The sequence below is a fragment of the Clavelina lepadiformis genome, chromosome 7 (genome assembly GCF_947623445.1).
Source record: "Clavelina lepadiformis chromosome 7, kaClaLepa1.1, whole genome shotgun sequence".
In the NCBI taxonomy this organism is placed as follows: domain Eukaryota; kingdom Metazoa; phylum Chordata; class Ascidiacea; order Aplousobranchia; family Clavelinidae; genus Clavelina; species Clavelina lepadiformis.
The window spans coordinates 696,379-716,741 of record NC_135246.1 but is presented as its reverse complement, the minus strand read 5'-3'; the positions used below and the strand labels follow the sequence as shown (position 1 = coordinate 716,741).

The following is a 20,363-nucleotide window of genomic DNA, read 5'->3' as shown; positions in this document are numbered from 1 at the left end:
AAATAAACTGAAAACTTGAGAAGGTACAATTAAATTAATTATTGGCATTATTTTGGACAGATTTAGGCTGTGGTGGGATTGTTAAACTACGGTAGCCTAGATTTTCTTCGGGTTGATTGCTGAGTGGTTAGAGCATTGTTCACGCAACAATGCGACCCTTGTTCAATAATAATTAATTAATCGGCGGCGTCGATATTCCACACCCAGATCTTTCCCGATGCTTACAAGCTTAGTGAGGTTGAAAATATCATGCTTGGGCGAGGTGCTAGGGTAGATTTCACGTTAGTTGCACGAAATATCTTCTACAACTCGGCATTTGAGCATTTTTTGTGTAACCACACTTGTCATTCTTGGTTATTTGACCAAAGATCTTGGTGAAAACAACCAAATTTGGCTGTCTGGCAAAACATGTCATTCGTTCAACAATGTTTAGTTGATGATGATTAATCACAAAGACGACTTCCACGTCTCACAAACATAAAGTAGTGCTCGAATAAAACAATCTAAGCATGTAGCACCTTTTGTAGTTTGCCTGACTGGAAAATTAACCAATTTTTTGCAGAGTAACATATTGGTAAGGCATGCACTGGAAATAATCTTTACAAAGCTTAACATAAAACCCTTTTGTATGAAATGTTATTTTATGGTGAAATGTTTGTATAATAGATGAGAACGAGAGATGGTATGATTGAGAAAGGAAATAAATATATAAAATGACAAATAATTTGACGAGGAAAACTGCACCATTTATTTTGTGATAAGAAACAGGTTTTCTAAGGCTTAAAGTTCTTTATAATTACGGGAATTCTTTATTTACTGAATTACTTCAAGCATAACGTTGTACCGGCTGAAATATGGAAGATGCCAACCAAATAGAGCAGTGGGATGCGATGTTAATGCACATGGCCCGGCAACACGAAGGTGGTGTTCATCAGGTAGAAAATACAACTAGGACTAGAGGACTAGGACTAGAATTTGATCGACTAGCAAACCTGATTTTTTATTCATGGTGAAATTGGTTCATAGAATGTTTTTTATTGCAGCTTCTGGATACTTACTTTGGATTTTTACGAAGAAAAACAGATTTCTTCACTGGTGGAACCCAGGGAGATGCAGAAAAGGTTGGTTATTGCATCTTGTAAGTTTTCGCAAGACGTTGACGGGTTGTGTGGAACTGAGGGGAATTCCCCAGATTTCTGTCCGGAGACAGTTTGTACGGGATGACAAAAACTTACATTAATGCATTTTAAATGGGATTTTGCATATTTAGCCTTCATAAAACATAACCAAGAACTTACCATGGTAGTCACCAAATATAATCTAAAAATTGTGCTATCTATCGTTCCAAAATACCGCAACATAAAATTATCTGACAAATTTGCAATTACGAGAACGATGAACATTACAAGTTATTTTTGTTCGTTGTTGACAAGGCTTACTAGAGTCTAATAAATTTTTTTTTCTTTTCCATTAACAAACTGCTTAACACTTGAAGGACGGCAATTTTCGTATACCTAGAAGGACGGAGTGCGTCAATTGACGCAAAAGGTCAAAACGGCGCAAATCTAACGTTTTTTGTTGAGAAAACTGTGCTGTTGCTCCGAAAAAATCAACTTCTATCGCATGTCCGCTTTGTGCATTTTAATTAACAAAAGCAATCGCATTGAAAATACAAGCACTTGTGCCTAAACACTTCTGTTTCACGCAACTCCTTTTTCTTCTTGCACTCTTCCGGGACTTCTCTCCTGTTCTGGCGCATTGTCCCTACGAGGCTGCACTTATTTTCCGCAATTCGCAACGCCAGGTCAAGTGAGGTGAAAAAATTATCGCAAGTGACGTTGTAACCTCCTTGAAAAAGCGGAGCCATGAGTTTCAGTACAACGTCGGTGGGCACACTCCTTTGGGGGCTCCTTGCGTCATCTTTTCCAACGTAAGGAAAATCGTTGACGTTGAATAAACATTTGTTTTCGACGTCAACTGTCAGCCAGAACTTTAGACCAAACTTGTCTGGTTTATTGGCCATATATTGGATGAACTTGCAGCGTGCCTTACACGGCAATAGTTGCTCATCCACAGTTATCTTCCACTGTGGAATGAGTGCTTTTTGGCAGATTGATATAAAACTGTTCCAAAGTTGTGAAGCGAGTGCAAATTTATCATGCAATAGATTCCTACGCCTTTCCGTCTTCAGATCGAAGCGAAGGAATCGTATGAGCTCCAGAAACCTGTCTCTTGCCATGGTTTGGGAAAACATCGGACATCCCCAAGAATTCCCCCACAAACTCTTCACAGGGAAATTGCGCCCTCCTGTCACGCAACGAGCAACCACCGACCCGACGAATTTATCTAATTCATCTAACTGAGAAACTCTTACTACGCTTCGATAAACTTCATAAATTCCGATATTAGGCTGCGCTTGTGACGAAACTACTCTGTTTTGCGGAAAAGTCGACTTGCATAGTTTGTCAACACGTTTGTTACACCCCTGTGCTGGCAGCTGTGACCTAATTCGATAAACCTGTAATTATCAGCAGAAACAAAACATTGCTCTCTATTGCGAGAACTGGTTTTTGTACTGTGAAGTAACAATGCGTCAATTGACGCGCCCCGTCCTTCTAGGTAGTGACCACGTTAATTATCTCTATCGGTAAAATAAAAACTTCATATTCATGGGTTAGTTACCTAACACTAATGTAGGAAAAGTCAGGAAATATCACGGTTGTGTGATGCCCCACTTAAAAGTTATAGATGCACTTAGGTTGAAAATGCGTCAATTGACGCGCCCCGTCCTTCTAGTGTTAAAGACTAATCCTTTTTGGTAATGCTGAAATAACTGGATTTCTTCAACTTTTGTTGACTATCACAGTAGGACATAGGTTATTTTCACTGGAACAAAATTGTAAAACAATTCCTTACGCAAGTCCAACCATTCGTTACAGTCTTATGTCAAGGGAAACTATTCAGATTGTTTGTAAAGCATAATAACCACTAAAATTGGGAAGTAGCGGTTGTTAAACCGACGCTGTGTATAAGGTTGTTTTTCATATTTACGGCCTAGACTTCAAACCGGGCTGAGATTGTTGAGTAACGCTGAACAAAACGCTGAGTCAGGACTGATGAGCTAGTGTTCCTGAAGCGTATACATCAAAATATTTTTGTTTATGTGTGATCAGCGAAATTTTCTTTTTACAAGATATAGTTGTTTGTGGCACTGACCACTTTTCTCATTTGAAACGCATTAGCGTGAGCCAAACTTACCTTCTACATAATTTTAACAATAACCATTGTGACCTGTTTCCACTTAACCCTATTGTCAAACACAACAAGACATTGTTTAACATTGACATCACATGACAACTGGCTCTTTTTACAAGATGTTCCTTAATATGTATACGGTGATGTTTTTATTGTGACATAGTTATAAATGCAGAGTTATCGTTTCAAAACTAGAACGAAACGCTTTGTAGCCCTTAACATTGATAATAACAAAATATGTAAATTAAAACAAAATAAATTGTGATGCCATGTGCTAGTTGTTTATGTTGTTTTCAAAATTATATGGTGTGGTCTTTTTTCAGATTGCTTTAGAAAAATTCCGACATCACCAAGAAATGGCTTTGAAAGACAAAGCAAAAAGAGAAAAAGAAAAAGCTGAACAAAAAGCAATCAAGGTTTGTATCTGTAGATCATTCCCTCTTGCAAATTACTTGTAGGTTTTCAACAAAACACATATTTACTCACTACCAGTATCGAATTTACAAAATACTTAACTGGAGTGTTTTGGTTGTGGGAATTTCCCAAACTAAGAGCAGATATGACCTCACGCCACCTTTTGCAACCACTTGTGATTATCATTAACCTAACTTGAAGAATGTTGCTATAGCTACTGGCACATTTTTTACTTGATACGAAAAAAGAGTAACAAACAACTTAGCATATTTTACATTGAAGTGAAAGGCTCTTGCAAATATATTAGTCAAGTTTGCTGTCACTGGTGGCAGGTTATAGGTCAGATTAACCTGAGAACTTTACCCAGTTGCATGCTGCTAATTTCTTCAACTACACTACTCACTAGTTTTGAAATTTTCGCTAGTTATGTTTTGTGCCCTTGTATTGGTCACTCTTCAAATTTACTTTTATTTATAACTCACACTTTAAATTTAAACAAAGAAAGTATGTGATATAGGCTGGTTTCAAATTTTGGTAACAACCTTAGTATTGAAATAAAGTTAGATCTAAATTACAAGATAAAATATAATAATACATGTTTCGAGGTAGAAAATATGTTGTAAACATTATATAGTATAAGCCACTTATAATGACCACTTTCGGACCAGACCATTATGGCCACGAACACCAAAGCTGCCATAACACTGTTAAACCACGCCAGGATCGATACAGTTTGGCATAAAATGACAAAGTATGTCAAATTCATCATTTATTTAGTTAAAGTTAAACATTGAACCTGAACATTAAAGTGAACGTCAGTAGGTGAATTGGGAATGCAAGTGACACAATTATCACTGTCAAGTTGAATAATTGACATGAAAAATTGGTAGAAAAATCTGAAAAAGATGGAAAACATGATCATAATGTCCAACGACTGATCAAAATGGTCGTATGACCAACCGATACAAAATAATAATATATCTCATTACTAATATAAACACATGATATTATAAATACGAATGATAAATAAATAAACACGAAATAAATCAAATCCAAATTGAAAATAGTAATTGTCCAGAAACAAGAAAAGCTTCGGAAGGAGAGAGAAGTTGAAATCGAGTCGAGTAAAATAGTCGAGGTGAGTGAAGAAGAAGCGGAGAGGATCAAAGCATCTCAGGAGAAGAAGCAAGAATCAAACAAAGTGGTGAAATAAAATTTTGATAAAAATTAAATCTTAATTTGTTTCACTTGCGTGTTTTTTTCCCATTCCTAATAAACAGTTGCCATAAAACTCTCGTCACCTTTCAGTGAGTTATGAGTTGTGTTTCACAGGAAGTAGTCAACGGTGATTCAGCAGTTGCTAACGGCGATGTGACATCATCAATTCCTGAAGCGAAAATATCCGAGGAAGAGAAAAAAGAGGAAAATGATGATGATGAGGACGAAGACAGCAAAGGAAAGATAAAACCAAATTCTGGAAATGGAGCAGATTTACCAAACTACTCCTGGACACAAACTCTTCAAGAAGTGGAGGTAGTTTTCTTTTTTCTAAATATCTTGCTTTCTAACTAATATTTTTAATCTTTTAATTTCCTTTGGCTTCCATTATACTTTCCACCTTTATTTTCTGGACTGATATTTCGGTGAAAACACAGCAAATTTTTGAATGATGGAAAAAAGTAAACAGTTTCGCTTGTTTTTACGTTAAGCTGAGATTGCCTTTTAAAGTCGACTTTCCTGTTCGCGGTCGTGATGTTATTTGCGACGTTCAACGAAAAAGCATCAGAATAGGGTTGAAAGGACGCCCGCTTGTAATTGACGGCGAAACTTACAATGAAATCAAAACTGAGGAAACTTACTGGACGATAGACGATCGGAAAACTCTCATCCTTACTGTAGAGAAGGTTGGCTTTGTTTGTGGATGATCCTAAGGAAATATTTTGTCGTAAAGTTAAAAATTTTATTTGTACCAATAATGCATTGTGAGCAAGTCAGTGACAAAATGAGTAAAAATTTCTTCTGGCTGGAAGCACAATATGATTTATTCAAACTTTTGTCTTTTCTATCTCCCTTAAATGCAAATCTCCAAAGACAATAAATTCGCGTTAAAGCGATTTCATCACACCTTAAAATTTTAAACCACAAGCTTTCATGTCAGGTGAATAAGATGGAATGGTGGTCTCGTCTGGTGACCTCTGACCCCGAGATAAACACCAAAAAAGTCGACCCAGAGAGCTCAAAACTTTCAGACTTGGACGGGGAGACGAGGGGCATGGTTGAGAAGATGATGTTTGACCAACGCCAGAAGCAAATGGGGCTTCCCACCTCGGACGAGCAGAAGAAACAAGACATGCTGCAGAAGTAAGTTCTTTTATGTAGTCGCATTTGGTTTCAAGTCGATTCAACTGGAACGATTCAGACCAGAACAATTATACCCAGGCCGACCCAACTAACGTCCGTGAGTTAAATAATCTTGGGTTGAAACACCATTTACATCGATCGCTTGTATTTGAATCTGTTTTCAATCGATGCTTCCCAATTATTGAAAGATCGATTGAAATTTATTGCTAAAAGTTTCACCCCAAATAAGTTTAACTTTTCTTATCCTCCATGTCTACACCCAACTTGTAATGCTCATTGTATTGAAAGCCACATGAATCTATTAAAGATATAAAATATATCATGGACATAAATTTATTTATAACCAGCATAAACCTTACGTTTTACGAAATTGTTCCAGATTTATGAAGCAACACCCGGAAATGGATTTTTCAAAAGCAAAGTTTTGTTGAAAGAACATCCACATTCCACGCAATATGCTGATGCCAATATGCGAATACAGATTGTCGACGTAATAAACTAAATTGTTTGTTTTGTGATGACGTTTTATTTGTAAATAAATTGAAAAGTCTGCAACTCTGCCAAAATGAATTCGACTAAACTACAACCGAACCAATCGCGCTGCAGAAAAGCAGATCAGCCGATTCGAGATTGTCTGTCAAAATTTCGTGACATTTGTTCGCTGTAACGAAATATTCACAAATCAAGACGTTTGTGGTCAAATTTTGCTTGTTGTGTGGCGAGAAGTTTGTGAGTCACCTGTGTGTAGAATGGTAAGACCGAATTTCATTTATCGGTGTTAATGCTTATTTCTTTATGAAAGTCAGGTGTAAGGAAAAAAACTACTGGTTAGTGCCCAGCATATGCTTGTAAAAGGCCGAATACCGTTGTTTGTTTTTTAAAGTAAAATTACTTAAAAATGCAAGCCGTGGTCATTCGGCTAAGCACAAACCATCAGCACAAAGTTACGTCATGCGTTTCGGCAATCACTAAACAATGCAGTAAAACGATGATGACGTAAGCACAACAAACAAAAGGCAAAGCCACTTGACCATGTTGTGCGTGGCGGTGTAACAACCGTCTGGTGTCGTGAGTGAGTCGCTTTGAGTTGAGGAAATGATTGACACAATACATCACGAAAATAGAAGAATAATTCATATGAAAAAGCACGAAAGGGTTGATGAGCTGCTTGTACAAGACTATATGTTTTAAACTAAACACATTATTTGTTATAAACATTGCACTACCTATTGCGATGGGAATGTGGAAAGAAATGTGTGAAGCCGTCAATCATGATAAACGCAGCAGAAGTGTTATATTACTTCTGTGTGATTGCTAACAGTAATTACTCAGTGGTTTTGAGTTATAGGGTTTTTGAAACACTTTTAGTCTAAAGTTTTTGTGAATAAACCATAACCATTGAAGATCGTACTTCACAGTTTTCCGCTGTACAACACAGTCACTTCAAATTACACAAAAATGATCCATCTGTTGCTTCCATGTTTGTTTGTCACGATTGATATCGTTATTTCCTTTGCGTCATTGAAATGTAGGTATACAATGATCTTATTGTAACGTTTGCTTGTTGATGATAACAGTTTTTCAAATTCGACTTTAATGGTCCAACTGTGGTTGTTTACTGGGATTACTGAATGAGTTGCGCAGAATGTGATAAGAATGACTTTCATATATTGCTTTCGTCAAGCACTACATAACTATATTGTAGGCCTATAGCGTTTTTTGATTTGAATTTGTAATGACCAATAGGAAATTGATAATAATGGTTTTAGGAATGCAGGTAACGGTTCAACTGTACAGTTTTTTTAAAGCTTTTTAAGCTTTTCTAAGTTGATTAGGCCACAAGTTAACATGAACAGTTTATCTGGTAGACGAGGAACCAGCTTAAGACTAGAAGTATACATCTCTGATAAAAGCACTGTCATTTTAGTTTAAAAGCGGTCAAAATTGTTGTTTGAAGTAATTTTAAAACAATGCGTTTGTGGCATTCTGCGGGAAATGCGGTTAACATGAGTCTTTCCGTAATTTCATCCAACGAGCTATGCCTGCATCGCGAAAGAAAACTTCAAAGATGGTTGACATGGCTTTCAAATCGTTTTGGATAAGTTCTAACTATAAGGATAAATTTTGATAAAAATAAGTTTTTGGTTCGGATTTAGCTTTCTGATTAAGTATGATGACGTCATATAAGTAAACAAGTTTCGTTTAACCAGAGACTTAACTAAATTTATTCTGTTGTTGGGTTTCTGTTTGGCTGTCGTATTCATTGTGGTTTTGCTGATTGTTGAAAATGGACTTGTTTGTGAAAAGAAATTTATTGCAACAGCTTGATAAAATATTGGGCATAGTGATACAATCTTTACAAATTGCAACATTCCGCTTTAGTTAGATTCCACGTGTTACACTTCGTGGCTATAACTTTTATCAAACTGTGACGAAACCTCCTTGGACCTTTTATAGCTTTGTATCAGCATCTACAAAGTTGGAGTTTCGACAGAAAAACTTTGGTAAAAACAACAGGAATTAACTGCATAATGATCAGAATTATGCAGACGACTGAGGACAACATTCGCTTTTTATCAAAAGATTTATTCTTTGCAGTCTTGTCGGTCATATCGTACGTATCCCTATAGAATAAAATAGAAAAACGACCTCACTCTCAGACTGAACAGGAAATTGCCGACTACAGTCAGGCCTAAACCGACATGTTATGACGAATTAAAGTGGTTCAGATTTCCGAGGTCTGACTAATTTGAAGAAGCAGCAAAACGTGGTTTGACCATTTCCTTTGCTTTGTGCTTTACTTTTGCGCCTCATTTTTATTTTGCTCGTGTGCTTGGTTTAGTTTAAGTGAACAGCATAAAACATGAATGAGAGCTGACTAACGTGACATGATTGCTTAAAAACAACAGTCGGCCAGGCTTGCTTGTTACCGACCGCAAAGTTTTACTTGCAGAGAGAGCGCAGCATGAGTGAAAGAATACTGGGATTTCACCCTGGTTTAAGTTCAGTGCAAATCGATTTTGTTTCGACTGTTACTTTTAGGAAATCATTTATTCGTTTTAGTGTTGCCACTGGTTTTATATTTTTGATAGCATCTTGTTGTAGAGTAAATACAAACTTTATTATAAAGGTGAAAGGTCAAAGGCTTAAGGGTCAAGAAGTAAGTTTTGCTTGAAAATGTTGCACAGCTTCATGTAGGCCTACATGTCTTTAAAAATTGTATTACACAGAGAGCAGTATATTTAGTGCAGCAGCAGCAATTTTGATTTTACATTCGCTTGATTTGAGTAAATTAATGTTTTTATATGATGACTTTCATTGTAGTTTTCTTGTGTTTGGTCCCATTTGAATTTCTTAAATTTTTTGGTTTTTAGAATGTTCAGAGTTAGCTTTAAAGGTAACCAGCTTTTTACGGTTTGTGTTCTTTTGATAAAAAAAAGCGGTTAGCTAGAAATTGAGCAAATTTGAATATACAGTAGTAAAGACTGAAATATTATCGTAGGACTTAAAGAAATTCGTATAATGACATTTCAGCATAAAAAGGCGCAGATTTTTCTGACTTTAATTGATTTAGATGATTTAATTGACAGATGAGTCTTTCCGTAATTTCATCCTACGAGCTATGCCTGCATCGCGAAAGACGACTTCAAAAATGGCTGACATAACTTCCAAATCGTTTTAGATAAGTTCTAACTATAAGGATAAATTTTGATAAGTTTAAGGAAAGCATAAGTTTTTGGTTCAGTTTTAACTTTCTCATCAAGCGTGTTGACGTCGTATATATAAATAAGTTGTCTTTAATCAAAGACTTAACCCAATTTATTCTGTTTTTGGATTTCGGTTTGGTTATAAAAGTAGCAATTGGCTGTAAAGAGCAGAATTTACTTGCAAACTGATCATATTTGTATTCACGCAAACAACAGAGGATACGTTTTGGCAAGTTATTTGTCCTCCTCAGGTACATCTTGTCCTCCTCAGATAACACTCAGTTAATTCTCAGCGCTGTTAACAATGATCAGAACATTTATGGATGAATGTCTTCCATATATTAGCTGCAAAACAATGGAAAAGATTTCATGCTTGTTTGCAATTTGATCACACGTGAAAGTACTCTTAGTAACAAATCCATGGCAGTAAAACGCAATAATAAACAACAGAAATGTTAGATATGGAACATCAATGTGGTTTTAAACCAAAATATTGAAAAAAATTAACTGAAGTTATTTTAAATGTCATAAATAGCCTTTGTCTTTCTAGGTAATTAATGTGCAGATCTGATAATATTTTAAAATTATCAGTTATATATTACGTCTATTTATTATATCAAACGCCGTGCTATGTTACGGCCCTTGTTTAGGATGTTTACCGTTTCCAATTACATCCGGGTTACTTAAGCTGTTACCACAACCCACAATGTGTTTCTATCTATCGATCAAACTCTAGTGTTACAGTGACGTTGACGAATATTTTTTAAATGTGGTCTGAAAGCGGTGATTGCAATGACGCGAGTAAATATTACATCAACATCAACGCTGTGAGCTTGGTTAACGTAATGTGATGCTTAACCAGCTTTAGCGGTCTAAGAAATGTGATATCCTCGCAGTCACAATATCGAACATCCTGTTTAGCTTTAGGAATGCACAGTTAAGTCACAATCGGTTTTTGAACTGATAAACAACATTTGCCAGACTCATAAATTCAACTACAGAGCGTGGGCCGACATTAAAGCGATTCTATTCAGGTGAAATATTACCAGTTTTTAAGAAATTACGCAGATGCATTAAACGTTTGTAAACAGAGCAATAGAAAAGCTTGGACCTTGTTCCAAAAATTGCATGAGTTTTTGTGTTCAAAGAAAGATTTGACTTAAATGTGCAAACATTATTGCAGGTATGTTGCCAACCTTTCAGTTTTGACTGCACCCACACAGGTTAAGCTACCTGGACACTTTTACAAGTGAACGATTGACGTAGTTTTTTAAAGATATAGCAGTTTTGTGAAACTGGTATCAAATGTGTGAATAAGATGCATTGATGAGATGCTTTTCGTAAAATAGCTGCGGAGTATGACTGTGGATAAGATTTAAATGAATCAAAGGATACAAAAATTCCGGTGTGGATTGTAACATTTTAAATAGTTTTAAGTGTTTTTGTCGTATTTATATGCTATCAGTGTCACGGGATTAGTTTTACGCACCCGTTTTAGAACCAACACATTTTAATATTGCGTCACCAAATTTGTAAGTCACTTGTTTACGGTGTGAGTTGTTACCTGTTTTAGATAGACTGCATTTTAATTACCCAATTAAGGTGTCAATTGTTCACACTGTACACGGTTTGTTCGCACCACTCTTGGACGTTAATTTAGTCCAATGTGTGAGTCAACCTCTGTTTTTATTCGCGTTGTGCATTGTCTCATTCGTATGCATGGTTTTTCTTATTTTTGCTCAGGTGCTGACGTATTTTACCTATTCATATGTACACATATGTACACATATGTACACATCGCTACCCCTAGGGCCGAATTGGTATTTAGCGCACCGCGCTTATTTTCTCAGTGCGTGACAACGCTGGAATCTGTGTTTGTGTGGTGTTGCGCTCGGCTGGGAAGTGCAACGGAGTGTTGGGGCAGTCTACGTTTGGATTTGATAGAAGATAGATGGTTGTTTTTATCAAAGAAATGCTAATAAAAGTTAGAAACGCAAAAGGAGCTAATTGACTAGCCGTAAAAGCGGGAAGTTTCCCGGCTACGGAAAATCTTGGTTACATCAGAACATTTATTTTTGGGCTTGGTAAAATCGATCGATAAAGCCGATGATTGCTAACCACTCGAACCCCAGTTACCGAACTTTTCTTGGTGCAAATTCTGATAAACCTACGTTGTATTTATACATTTTTTGTCGCATTATCTGAATTTGAATCTGTGTCCCAGGACCATTGAGCTGAAGTGAGATTTCTTATGTTATCGCAATCCTTAACGTCATCATCTTCTTGGTATAATGTCACTATTGTCGTATAAACGGCGAAATATTTTGATTCGTGTTTTGTAATTTGTAAAATGTAAGCACCACGTCACTTCCGCGTTAATCTGAAGATGGGAAATAGATGTGTCTGAAACATGTCAGTGTTTGTTCGCAAATAAAGAACATTGGAATCTTTCTGCTGATTCCAACACTTTGATGCATTGCATCAGTTTCGACCCTTTCCTAGTGGAATGGCCCATACACTTGTCACGGTCAAGGTTGCCCGCTTTTTACTCTCTCTTCGGATGATGCTTTTTGTTGTATACGGCCAAACATCGAAAAGAATTTAAACTCGCTCTTTTAATAGTTTTAAATTGTGCTTAAACGATGCCAACATGAATGCGTTAAAAAAAAATTTAAAAATTTAGCTGCAACATTTGTCAGCAGTCGTAAAATTTTGTGCAGCATCAAACGAACAGTAAAACTGTGTTTCCGGCAAGCTGGCTATAGTACAAACCATCATCTTCAAATATTTAGATGAGATAATTAAAGGCTATATGCAAAACTATTGTTTACTCGACCTTAGATGATAAAAAATAAATAATTTGCATTTAAAATGTCTTAACGCCTTAAAACAATATGTAGATGGTTCACGTCAATTGTCTAAAGCGAACAGAATCTAAACATCGAAGACAAACTAAAATCTACTTAAAACTCATAAATAAATGCGTCGTTTCATACTGCTGAATCTGAATGTTGTCGTTGTGTCGTTGTATATTGCTCGACAAGGCCTAAAGTATTTTAGCCATGATCAATATTGCTCACTTTTATTTACTTACTTTTATTCTGTCATATTTAGATTAATGCGCTAATTTGCATTAATGGTCGCAGAAATTTGCAGAAAATTTGTCATAAGCTTTGCAAACAAGGCCGGCCTTAGCAAGTGCGGAACTCAATGCAAGACCTGGATTTTGCCGATTTTAAATAATTTATTGTCATATTGATAATAAATATAAATACAAATGAAATATAAATATATGAAAAATATTTGTGTGATCTGCGCGAAATGAAAGCTAAATTTTTGTTTTGCTGCTAAGCAGCCCGGTGCCCAACGTAGTGGCATCGCTTGCATTGACCTAAGGCAGGCCCTGTGCGTCGGTTAATGAACCGTTCGTTATTGAATTGGAAATCAGTTGAGACCAAGGACTAGATTTATTGAACAACGTCTATTGCATTGGGTAAGAAAGTATGAACTTTGTGACCTTTCGAATGAGCGCCATTGAACCCAAACTCAGTTGTTTAAAAACAAATACTTAAGAACCAAGGTGACGACGCGTACGGTATTGCGGAAAGCAATCAAATTATAATATGCAAACAACATACAAAAAGTTTATTGGAGTCATATGTCCAGCATAATTACTTGGATTACGTTTTACGATAGATATGTAAAAGAAAATCTACTTAAGTACTTAAAGACACTGCAAGACGGTTTTAATTTACTGAATTGTTTTTGTATTATGAGCATGCGTTGTTATTTACCGTTGCAAGATAGACCCCAGATAGCACGTAGTTGTCGTCCCGACAGCTACAACGAGCTATTCTCGCTATAGCGATTGTAGCTCCTCTGCCGCTAATGGGTAGCAAGCTAGACACGGTGTTTTTATGCTGTCCAAAAGATCTTTGTCGGGCCGACGGAGGTCCATTAGTGATGTTAGATGATGCCGTAAAACCGTTTAGAACAAAATAATGATTAAACATACATAAGTTAGTTTTATTTAATATTTTTAAAATATAAATGTTATTATTTAATGAGGTTCGTAACAGTCGGAAAGGTTTTATCACTAAATGTTGGTAACAATTATAATAATTATAGTAATTCCTATAGTAATAACACCCCTGGCTTTTTTATTCAGATATTTTGAATATAACACGTATTATACTTCTTTGTTTATTCTGAGTTTTTGTTTAACACTTAAATAAACACTGCATTTATTTCTAAGTTATCAAATCGATATCATTTTAATGTTTTTTTCTGCTTTGAGGCTATCTATTGATCGTCGCCAGCCAGTACGCCGTCTAGTTTGAACAATGCGATAGGATATAGTTGGTTATAGTTAACAGTTTTTACATAGGCCTACGATACAATACGATACAATAGTTTGGATTGAGGATGTAACATTTAAAAGATATGAAGGCAGGCAAAAATTGTTTTTTGGTGGATTTTAAACTATAGTTCGGTTTATTATATAGTATTGCTGCTGATAAGTGGTTAGAGATTTGATACAAATCCAAATGTTATATGCACCAATTGCAGTTCGATTAGATCTTATCATGAAACATACACATGCACGAGACTCGTTGATCGGTTGATGTGCATCTCTGTCTGCACGCTAGGCTACGTAAAGAGTTTGGTATAGGCTAATGGCCTTAGTCACGTAGCCTACGTGTGTTTTTCGACCAAGCCTACTGCTGCGTCATTTGCTTAAGGCAGGTTGTTTTCCATTTCAGGATTATAAATCAATATTCAACAAAAGTATAGCCTATATTTCAAACCATTTGGCATATAAAAGACATCCACTAAATTTCGAATGAGGCAAAATCTCGAAATAAAATGTGCCCTATAAGAAAGAAATACGTACAAAGTCATGCAAGCAAAGTCAATATCTGAAGAGGTCCAATAATAAACCTAGGCTAGGTGTCCAAGACTGCCAAGTTTTGTAACTTTATCATGAGCGAAACATGTATTTTAGACGGGGGATAAAAAAGCCCCCTCATGTGTATTTTGAGTCTCTCTGGCACTTGTGTAAAATAGAATTAAGGTGTGTAATTTTGCACTTGTAATGTATAATAGTTTCTAGTTTGACTAATAAAAGTGTCATGTTTTTAGGTTAACCATGGCTTCAGCACAAAACATGCATACCAGTATAGTTTCTGATAGAACACTGCGTCGGCATGCTGCAGCACGAGCTGAACGGCATAACATATTTTTCCAGCAAAGCGATGAAGAAAGATCGGATCCGGTTGCTGTATTATAATCAAATAGTACTACAGAAAGTATATCTGCAATATCTACATGTACCGGTAATCGTTCTGTTTCGCAGAACATTGACTTTGATGTTAATGATAATTCAGACCAACGTACTTATATGGTAAACAGTAATGTAGAATCTTGGAATGGTCATTTAATTCAAAGTCAAAATGAGGGTTGGAGTAACTATGATGACAGTAATTCTGAAAGTGATGGGCCTAGTGATGATGAGAATGATTTTGTTACTACTCTGAAACACTGGGTAATTGAAAGTCAGACACCTTTGTCTCATACAAACTCTTTACTGACTCTTTTAAGACCTCATTTTCCTTACTTGCCAAAAGACAGTCGTACACTTCTTCACACTTGTCGCACGTATGACGTTAATGAAATTGCTGGTGGACATTATCACCACTTCGGCATAGCCAAAGGGATCAAATCTAGGCTACGGAGACACCAGAACCTGTGTCTGTGCGATCAGATCAACATCGATGGTTTACCATTATTTAAAAGCAGTACTGAATCATTTTGGCCTATATTAGGTCTTACAACTCAAGAGAAAAATGCTGAACCTTTTGTTATTGGTCTTTGGGTAGGGACTTCTAAACCCAAAGATGCTAATGCTTTTCTTGAAAAATTTGTTAAAGAAATGCATGAAATTGATGATGTTGGTGTGATCTATGATGATGGAAAAGTGTATGAAATAAAATTGTCAAATGTGATTTGTGACACTCCAGCACGGGCTTTTGTAAAAAAGACAAAGGGACACACGGGATATTATGGTTGTGACTACTGTGAACAGAGAGGTGTTTGGTATAATCATCGAATGACATTTCCAAGCTGTGACGCTGCTCCAAGAACTGACGTAAAGTTTAAAGAAATGGCATATGAAGATCACCAACACGGAGAATCATGTTTGACGCTATTAAACATAGGAATGGTGTCACAATTTCCACTTGATTATATGCATCTTGTATGCCTTGGAGTTATGAGAAAATTGTTGTGTTTATGGACAAGTGGTCCATTGAAAACAAGACTTGGCGGCAATATTCTCTCGTCCATTTCTGACAGTTTAAAAATGCTAAAACAGTTTTTACCCAGAGAATTTCTTCGAAAAGTTAGATCGCTTTCAGAGTTAGATCGTTGGAAAGCAACTGAGTTTCGTACAATTCTTTTGTATTCAGGCCCAGTTGTTTTTCGTGACAAGCTGCCTAGCTCGTTATATGACAATTTCATGCTGTTACATGTAAGCATAACCATTTTATGCAGTCCCACTCTTTGCTTTAATTTTTGTAATTATGCTGGTGAACTTCTTCTTGTATTTATTGAGCACATGAGTAATTTATATGGATCAGATCAAATAATATATAATGTTCACGCACTTACACATCTAGCTAAGCATGCTGAGCAGTTTGGACCACTTCATTCATTTTGCAGCTTTCCATTTGAAAATTATTTGCAGTCACTGAAAAGGCTTTTAAGGAAGCCCCATGCACCACTACCTCAGGCCATTCGGCGGTTATCAGAGAAAATGCATAGGCCTTTCACTAAAGCAAACAAAACTAAGGGCACACATTACAAAAAAAGACACTGTACAGGACCTCTGCCTGCAGACATAGATGTTAATGATTGTATGCAATACCATGAACTGTACGTATCTGATTATGTTTTACGTACTAAAAGTCCAGATAACTGTGTACAAGTACAGGAAAGCATTTATCTAATTCAAAATATTTTGTTCTATAATAACTCAACCCAGCTTGTTTGCCAAACATTTTATGTAAAGGATAACTTTTTTTCCTATCCAGTTCATTCAAGCAGACTGAACATCTGGTCTGTACGAGATCTAAATAATCGTCTGTGTGTGATAAATCTAAAAGAAGTTTGTTCAAAATGTGTATTGCTACCCAACAAAAGTCAATTTGTTTCTATACCGCTTTTGTAATGTTATTTGCATGTTTTCATTAACTTATATATATATTCATTAGCTATTTAGGTTTGTATTTGACACGTGATGATATAATAGTTTAAGTATTTAAAACTATTTTGCATGTACGACCAAAAATATAGCTTATGGTGTCAGCTGAAAGATTGATTTCTGCGTAAAACTTAAATGATGTATATTAACCATTCTTAATTTTTGTGGGTGAATTAAAAAAGTGCTTGTCAAATCAAGTTTGTCATGTTTCATGTTTTTCACCAAAGTTGATTCTTTATAACATAGGAAATTAGGAATATTTATTAACAATGAGTGATAAAAAGTTTGCAATTGTGCACTTCTATGAAGAAGACAGTGTCGCCGTCGTTCATAAGTCATGGATAAAGGCTACAAAGGATGGAATAACTTGCTTCTGGCCCCCTAAAGGTGCAATCAAGGGAACAGCTGTTTGCAGGGCAGTAGAAAAAGGAATTCCACCATGTGGAGATTGGAATCAATTTGCTGCTAAAATCTTGAAGGAAACGGGTAGTTATATTTAAATTTGTTGTAAAGCAAAGCCTACTTGCTTTGTTTCAATGGATCAATCGCCTGTGTTAAATTAAACATGTTTTTTAATTATTCCCAGATAATTATAAGAGTGCTAGAAAAAAGTGTGAAAAAGCAGTAAATGCAACTCATATCTGCTCAGAAGATTTAGACACTACCGACGTTGAAAGTAAAAGGAAGTAACTCAGATAAAAAACCAATTATGCGGTTGGACACTTAGCAATTTAAGCAATGAAGATAGGTTTTCTGTGAGTAGCATTTGACAACTAAAAATATGTGACTAAATACATTACATAATTTATTTGTAATGAAGTCTACAGTTTTCAAACTCGCACATTTTTCAATTATTTTGTTGAAACAAAAACATATACATATTTTTTATCAGAATTCGACCTCCATCTCGACTTGAAGAATCAAATTCTGACAATGATGCCAGGTAAAGTAAACAGAATTGACCTTGGATGATGAAATAAACAAAGTGCAAATGCTTGATAAATTACCTGATTAATTATTATTATACATGTTATGACTGTCTAAAGTAGTGATTTGCACATTAGTGAACATATTTACTGCAGTAACCACTGGGAATCAGACCAATCCAAACCCAAAAGGAAAAAATTGTTTTTACAACATTCAACACCACCACCTGTTGTTCCAGAAATGCCTAACACCCAGGAAAGAAGGTATACATTATTCTCGATATTGCTGTTATTATAAATAATATGTAATTTTTTAAAATAGTTATGGGCTACATATAAAAGTTACCAATCTTTACATTAATGTTTAAGGTAAAAAAATGAAAGTATTTTATCTTCAAAATTTAGAAGTGATAAGCTATGCTACCAATTTCTTTGTTTTGGCAGTGCAAATACTTCTTTTACAACACCCATTTTAGTTGCAAGGTAAACAAATTTGACATGCAATATTTCCAGTACTGTACTAACTGCAATCTTTATTTGTCGTGCCCGTATCAGACCATTATAATATGCGTATTTCACTAAATGTCGCATTTAATACTAACAATACACACTTCGTGTTTTTTGCAGTTCTGTGACTTCTCAAGAAACTGATGTACAGGCAAGTGCGTCACATCAATTGCCCACAGAACGGTAAGTTTAAGTTGTACAGAACTAAATAAATTTTCCCGGAATAATTGCATGTAAAAAGGAGTAAAGTAAAAGTGGTTTTGTAAAACTCTTTGGTGGGCTACCAATTATCATGTGTCACAAGCTCTTGGTGATGTTGCGCAAATATTTGAACAGTGAGAGACCATCTACTATTCTCTTACTTGAAAGAATTTGGGGACAAGTAAAACAAAACAGTGTAATGCTCCAGTCTCTTCATCGCCAATTTGTGGAAGGGCAGATACCGTCCACTTCTTCGGTGGAACACTTCAACTTGCCGATAGATTAATTTGAGGATTTTGATAGGGTGGAATCACTGCTAGCAGAGAAATCACAAGCGCGTGTTTTTGTAAGTGCAACATGTAGGTTAATATGCAAGTTACTGATAATAATACGAATATTGAGTATTTTCATCTCTTTTATCTAATTGCTATGGGGGACTACGTTGACATTTTTTCAACTTTGATAATGCTTCCATGTAAAAGCATGACATGTAACCAGTAACATAATGCCGCCAAACAAATGATTCTTATCAGGATTTTTTTTAGATTTCCTATCTAGAAACAATAGGTGGCATAACAGCAAAAGATGTTATCAGCATGATGTTGAGCAAATTGTTGACCTGTGAACTGGCAACCAATTGTAATTGGATGGGAAAGGGTCATACTCATAAGACAGGAATGCATTCATCACAACTCGCAAAAGCTGTTATAGGTGAATAAGTCGAAATTGAGTGTTGATGGTTTTGCTTAGTCATGTTTTGATTTTTTAGGTTGCTTACCGCTTCTTAATTGTTTTAAGATGTATTGTGAGTGTTATTTACTATTATCTGTCGATGATGTTTACTCCAGTATTTTGTTTTTATGTCATTATACTTTAGATGCTGCCAAGAAATCGGGTATTAAGGAAGCAGAGAGTATCTGCGAGATCAAGAAATGGTTAAAAAATGCTAGTGAAAGGGAAGGGGGACGGCTAAAAAGAATGAAGAACAAATTGGGTAAGCTGTGTGGCATGCGTGTGTGATGTTCATATCATGTATTGCAGAACGTTTTACTTTGCATTTTTAATTTTGTAGATAGTAAACAAACATTATGCAATATATTTCATTACAAAAATGTTTTAGATAAAGAGCGGAAAGATGAAGCCACGAGCAGACAATTGTATTTCATGAATTTCGACTCATCTTCTACAAGTGATGATAGCGGATGATGATAGTAATTATAATAAAATATTGTGTTTGCTGGTAAGGGAACTTTCAAATTTGAAAAAATAAACTTTTTGCTGAACTGCATAAAAACCCTGTGTGTTAGTGATTGTTGGTAGGCCCAAAGTCGGCTCGTAGGAGATCGTAGCTAACGCGCCGACCGAGGTCCGACAAAGATTTTGTTGCTCCCTACCCAACCTAGGCCCGCTGGACAAAAAGAAGTTGGCCCTTCAGCGATTATCGTTTGTGGGCCGCCAAAAGCAAGCTAACGGCTCGACGTCGGCCCTCGAGCGACGTGCTATCTGGGACAAGACTGGACCGCACGTGGCAGCTTTTATACGATTAATTGATAATTAATTACGTCGCATTGACGAAACCATATGACCTCTATATACAGTACCAGTATTTTTTACAATCCCTGTTTGTAGACGAGCTTCTTTTGTTGTTTCCTTATTGGTATGGCACTTTGCCAATTATTATTGACCATTCCTGTGAAGTTGATCACGTGGTGCAACCGGAAAATTTTCAAT

At 36.0% G+C, this 20,363-nt stretch overlaps 3 protein-coding genes across 9 annotated transcripts; all 3 read left to right on the top strand.

Annotated features, from left to right (window-relative positions):
- The first annotated feature begins 745 nt into the window (after positions 1-745).
- LOC143464822 (nuclear migration protein nudC-like) lies at positions 746-6,585 on the top strand. The gene is made up of 8 exons (XM_076962830.1): positions 746-935; positions 1,044-1,121; positions 3,579-3,671; positions 4,748-4,873; positions 5,002-5,202; positions 5,379-5,573; positions 5,828-6,030; positions 6,410-6,585. Exons 1-8 carry the CDS (start codon positions 855-857, stop codon positions 6,459-6,461), a joined length of 1,029 nt encoding a protein of 342 aa, XP_076818945.1. The 5' UTR covers positions 746-854; the 3' UTR covers positions 6,462-6,585.
- An 8,205-nt stretch (positions 6,586-14,790) lies between these two features.
- On the top strand, positions 14,791-16,973 carry LOC143466046 (uncharacterized). Its single transcript, XM_076964623.1, has one exon. The coding sequence runs from the start codon at positions 15,139-15,141 to the stop codon at positions 16,963-16,965; it is 1,827 nt and encodes a 608-aa protein (XP_076820738.1). The 5' UTR covers positions 14,791-15,138; the 3' UTR covers positions 16,966-16,973.
- A 268-nt stretch (positions 16,974-17,241) lies between these two features.
- LOC143466047 (uncharacterized) lies at positions 17,242-20,076 on the top strand. 7 transcript variants are annotated; one of them, XM_076964624.1, is made up of 10 exons: positions 17,242-17,484; positions 17,585-17,684; positions 17,891-17,941; positions 18,063-18,188; positions 18,330-18,407; positions 18,552-18,614; positions 18,768-18,978; positions 19,178-19,343; positions 19,510-19,626; positions 19,753-20,076. In XM_076964624.1, exons 1-7 carry the CDS (start codon positions 17,268-17,270, stop codon positions 18,916-18,918), a joined length of 786 nt encoding a protein of 261 aa, XP_076820739.1. In that variant the 5' UTR covers positions 17,242-17,267; the 3' UTR covers positions 18,919-18,978; positions 19,178-19,343; positions 19,510-19,626; positions 19,753-20,076. The 7 variants fall into 7 exon arrangements, with proteins under 7 accessions (XP_076820739.1, XP_076820741.1, XP_076820740.1 ...); XM_076964626.1 differs by having other exon boundaries at positions 18,369-18,407; positions 19,753-20,074; XM_076964625.1 differs by having other exon boundaries at positions 18,081-18,188; positions 19,753-20,072.
- Positions 20,077-20,363: the final 287 nt, after the last annotated feature.

Excerpts from the sequence above, each read along its gene's own strand:
- LOC143466046 (XM_076964623.1), top strand. The coding sequence starts at position 15,139 with ATGGTAAACAGTAATGTAGAATCTTGGAATGGTCATTTAATTCAAAGT.
- LOC143464822 (XM_076962830.1), top strand. The coding sequence starts at position 855 with ATGGAAGATGCCAACCAAATAGAGCAGTGGGATGCGATGTTAATGCAC. Across the intron at positions 936-1,043 it reads ACGAAGGTGGTGTTCATCAG|CTTCTGGATACTTACTTTGG; the intron begins GTAGAAAATACA and ends TTTTTATTGCAG. Across the intron at positions 3,672-4,747 it reads CTGAACAAAAAGCAATCAAG|AAACAAGAAAAGCTTCGGAA; the intron begins GTTTGTATCTGT and ends GTAATTGTCCAG.
- LOC143466047 (XM_076964624.1), top strand. The coding sequence starts at position 17,268 with ATGAGTGATAAAAAGTTTGCAATTGTGCACTTCTATGAAGAAGACAGT. Across the intron at positions 17,485-17,584 it reads TAAAATCTTGAAGGAAACGG|ATAATTATAAGAGTGCTAGA; the intron begins GTAGTTATATTT and ends AATTATTCCCAG. Across the intron at positions 18,189-18,329 it reads CCTAACACCCAGGAAAGAAG|AAGTGATAAGCTATGCTACC; the intron begins GTATACATTATT and ends TTCAAAATTTAG.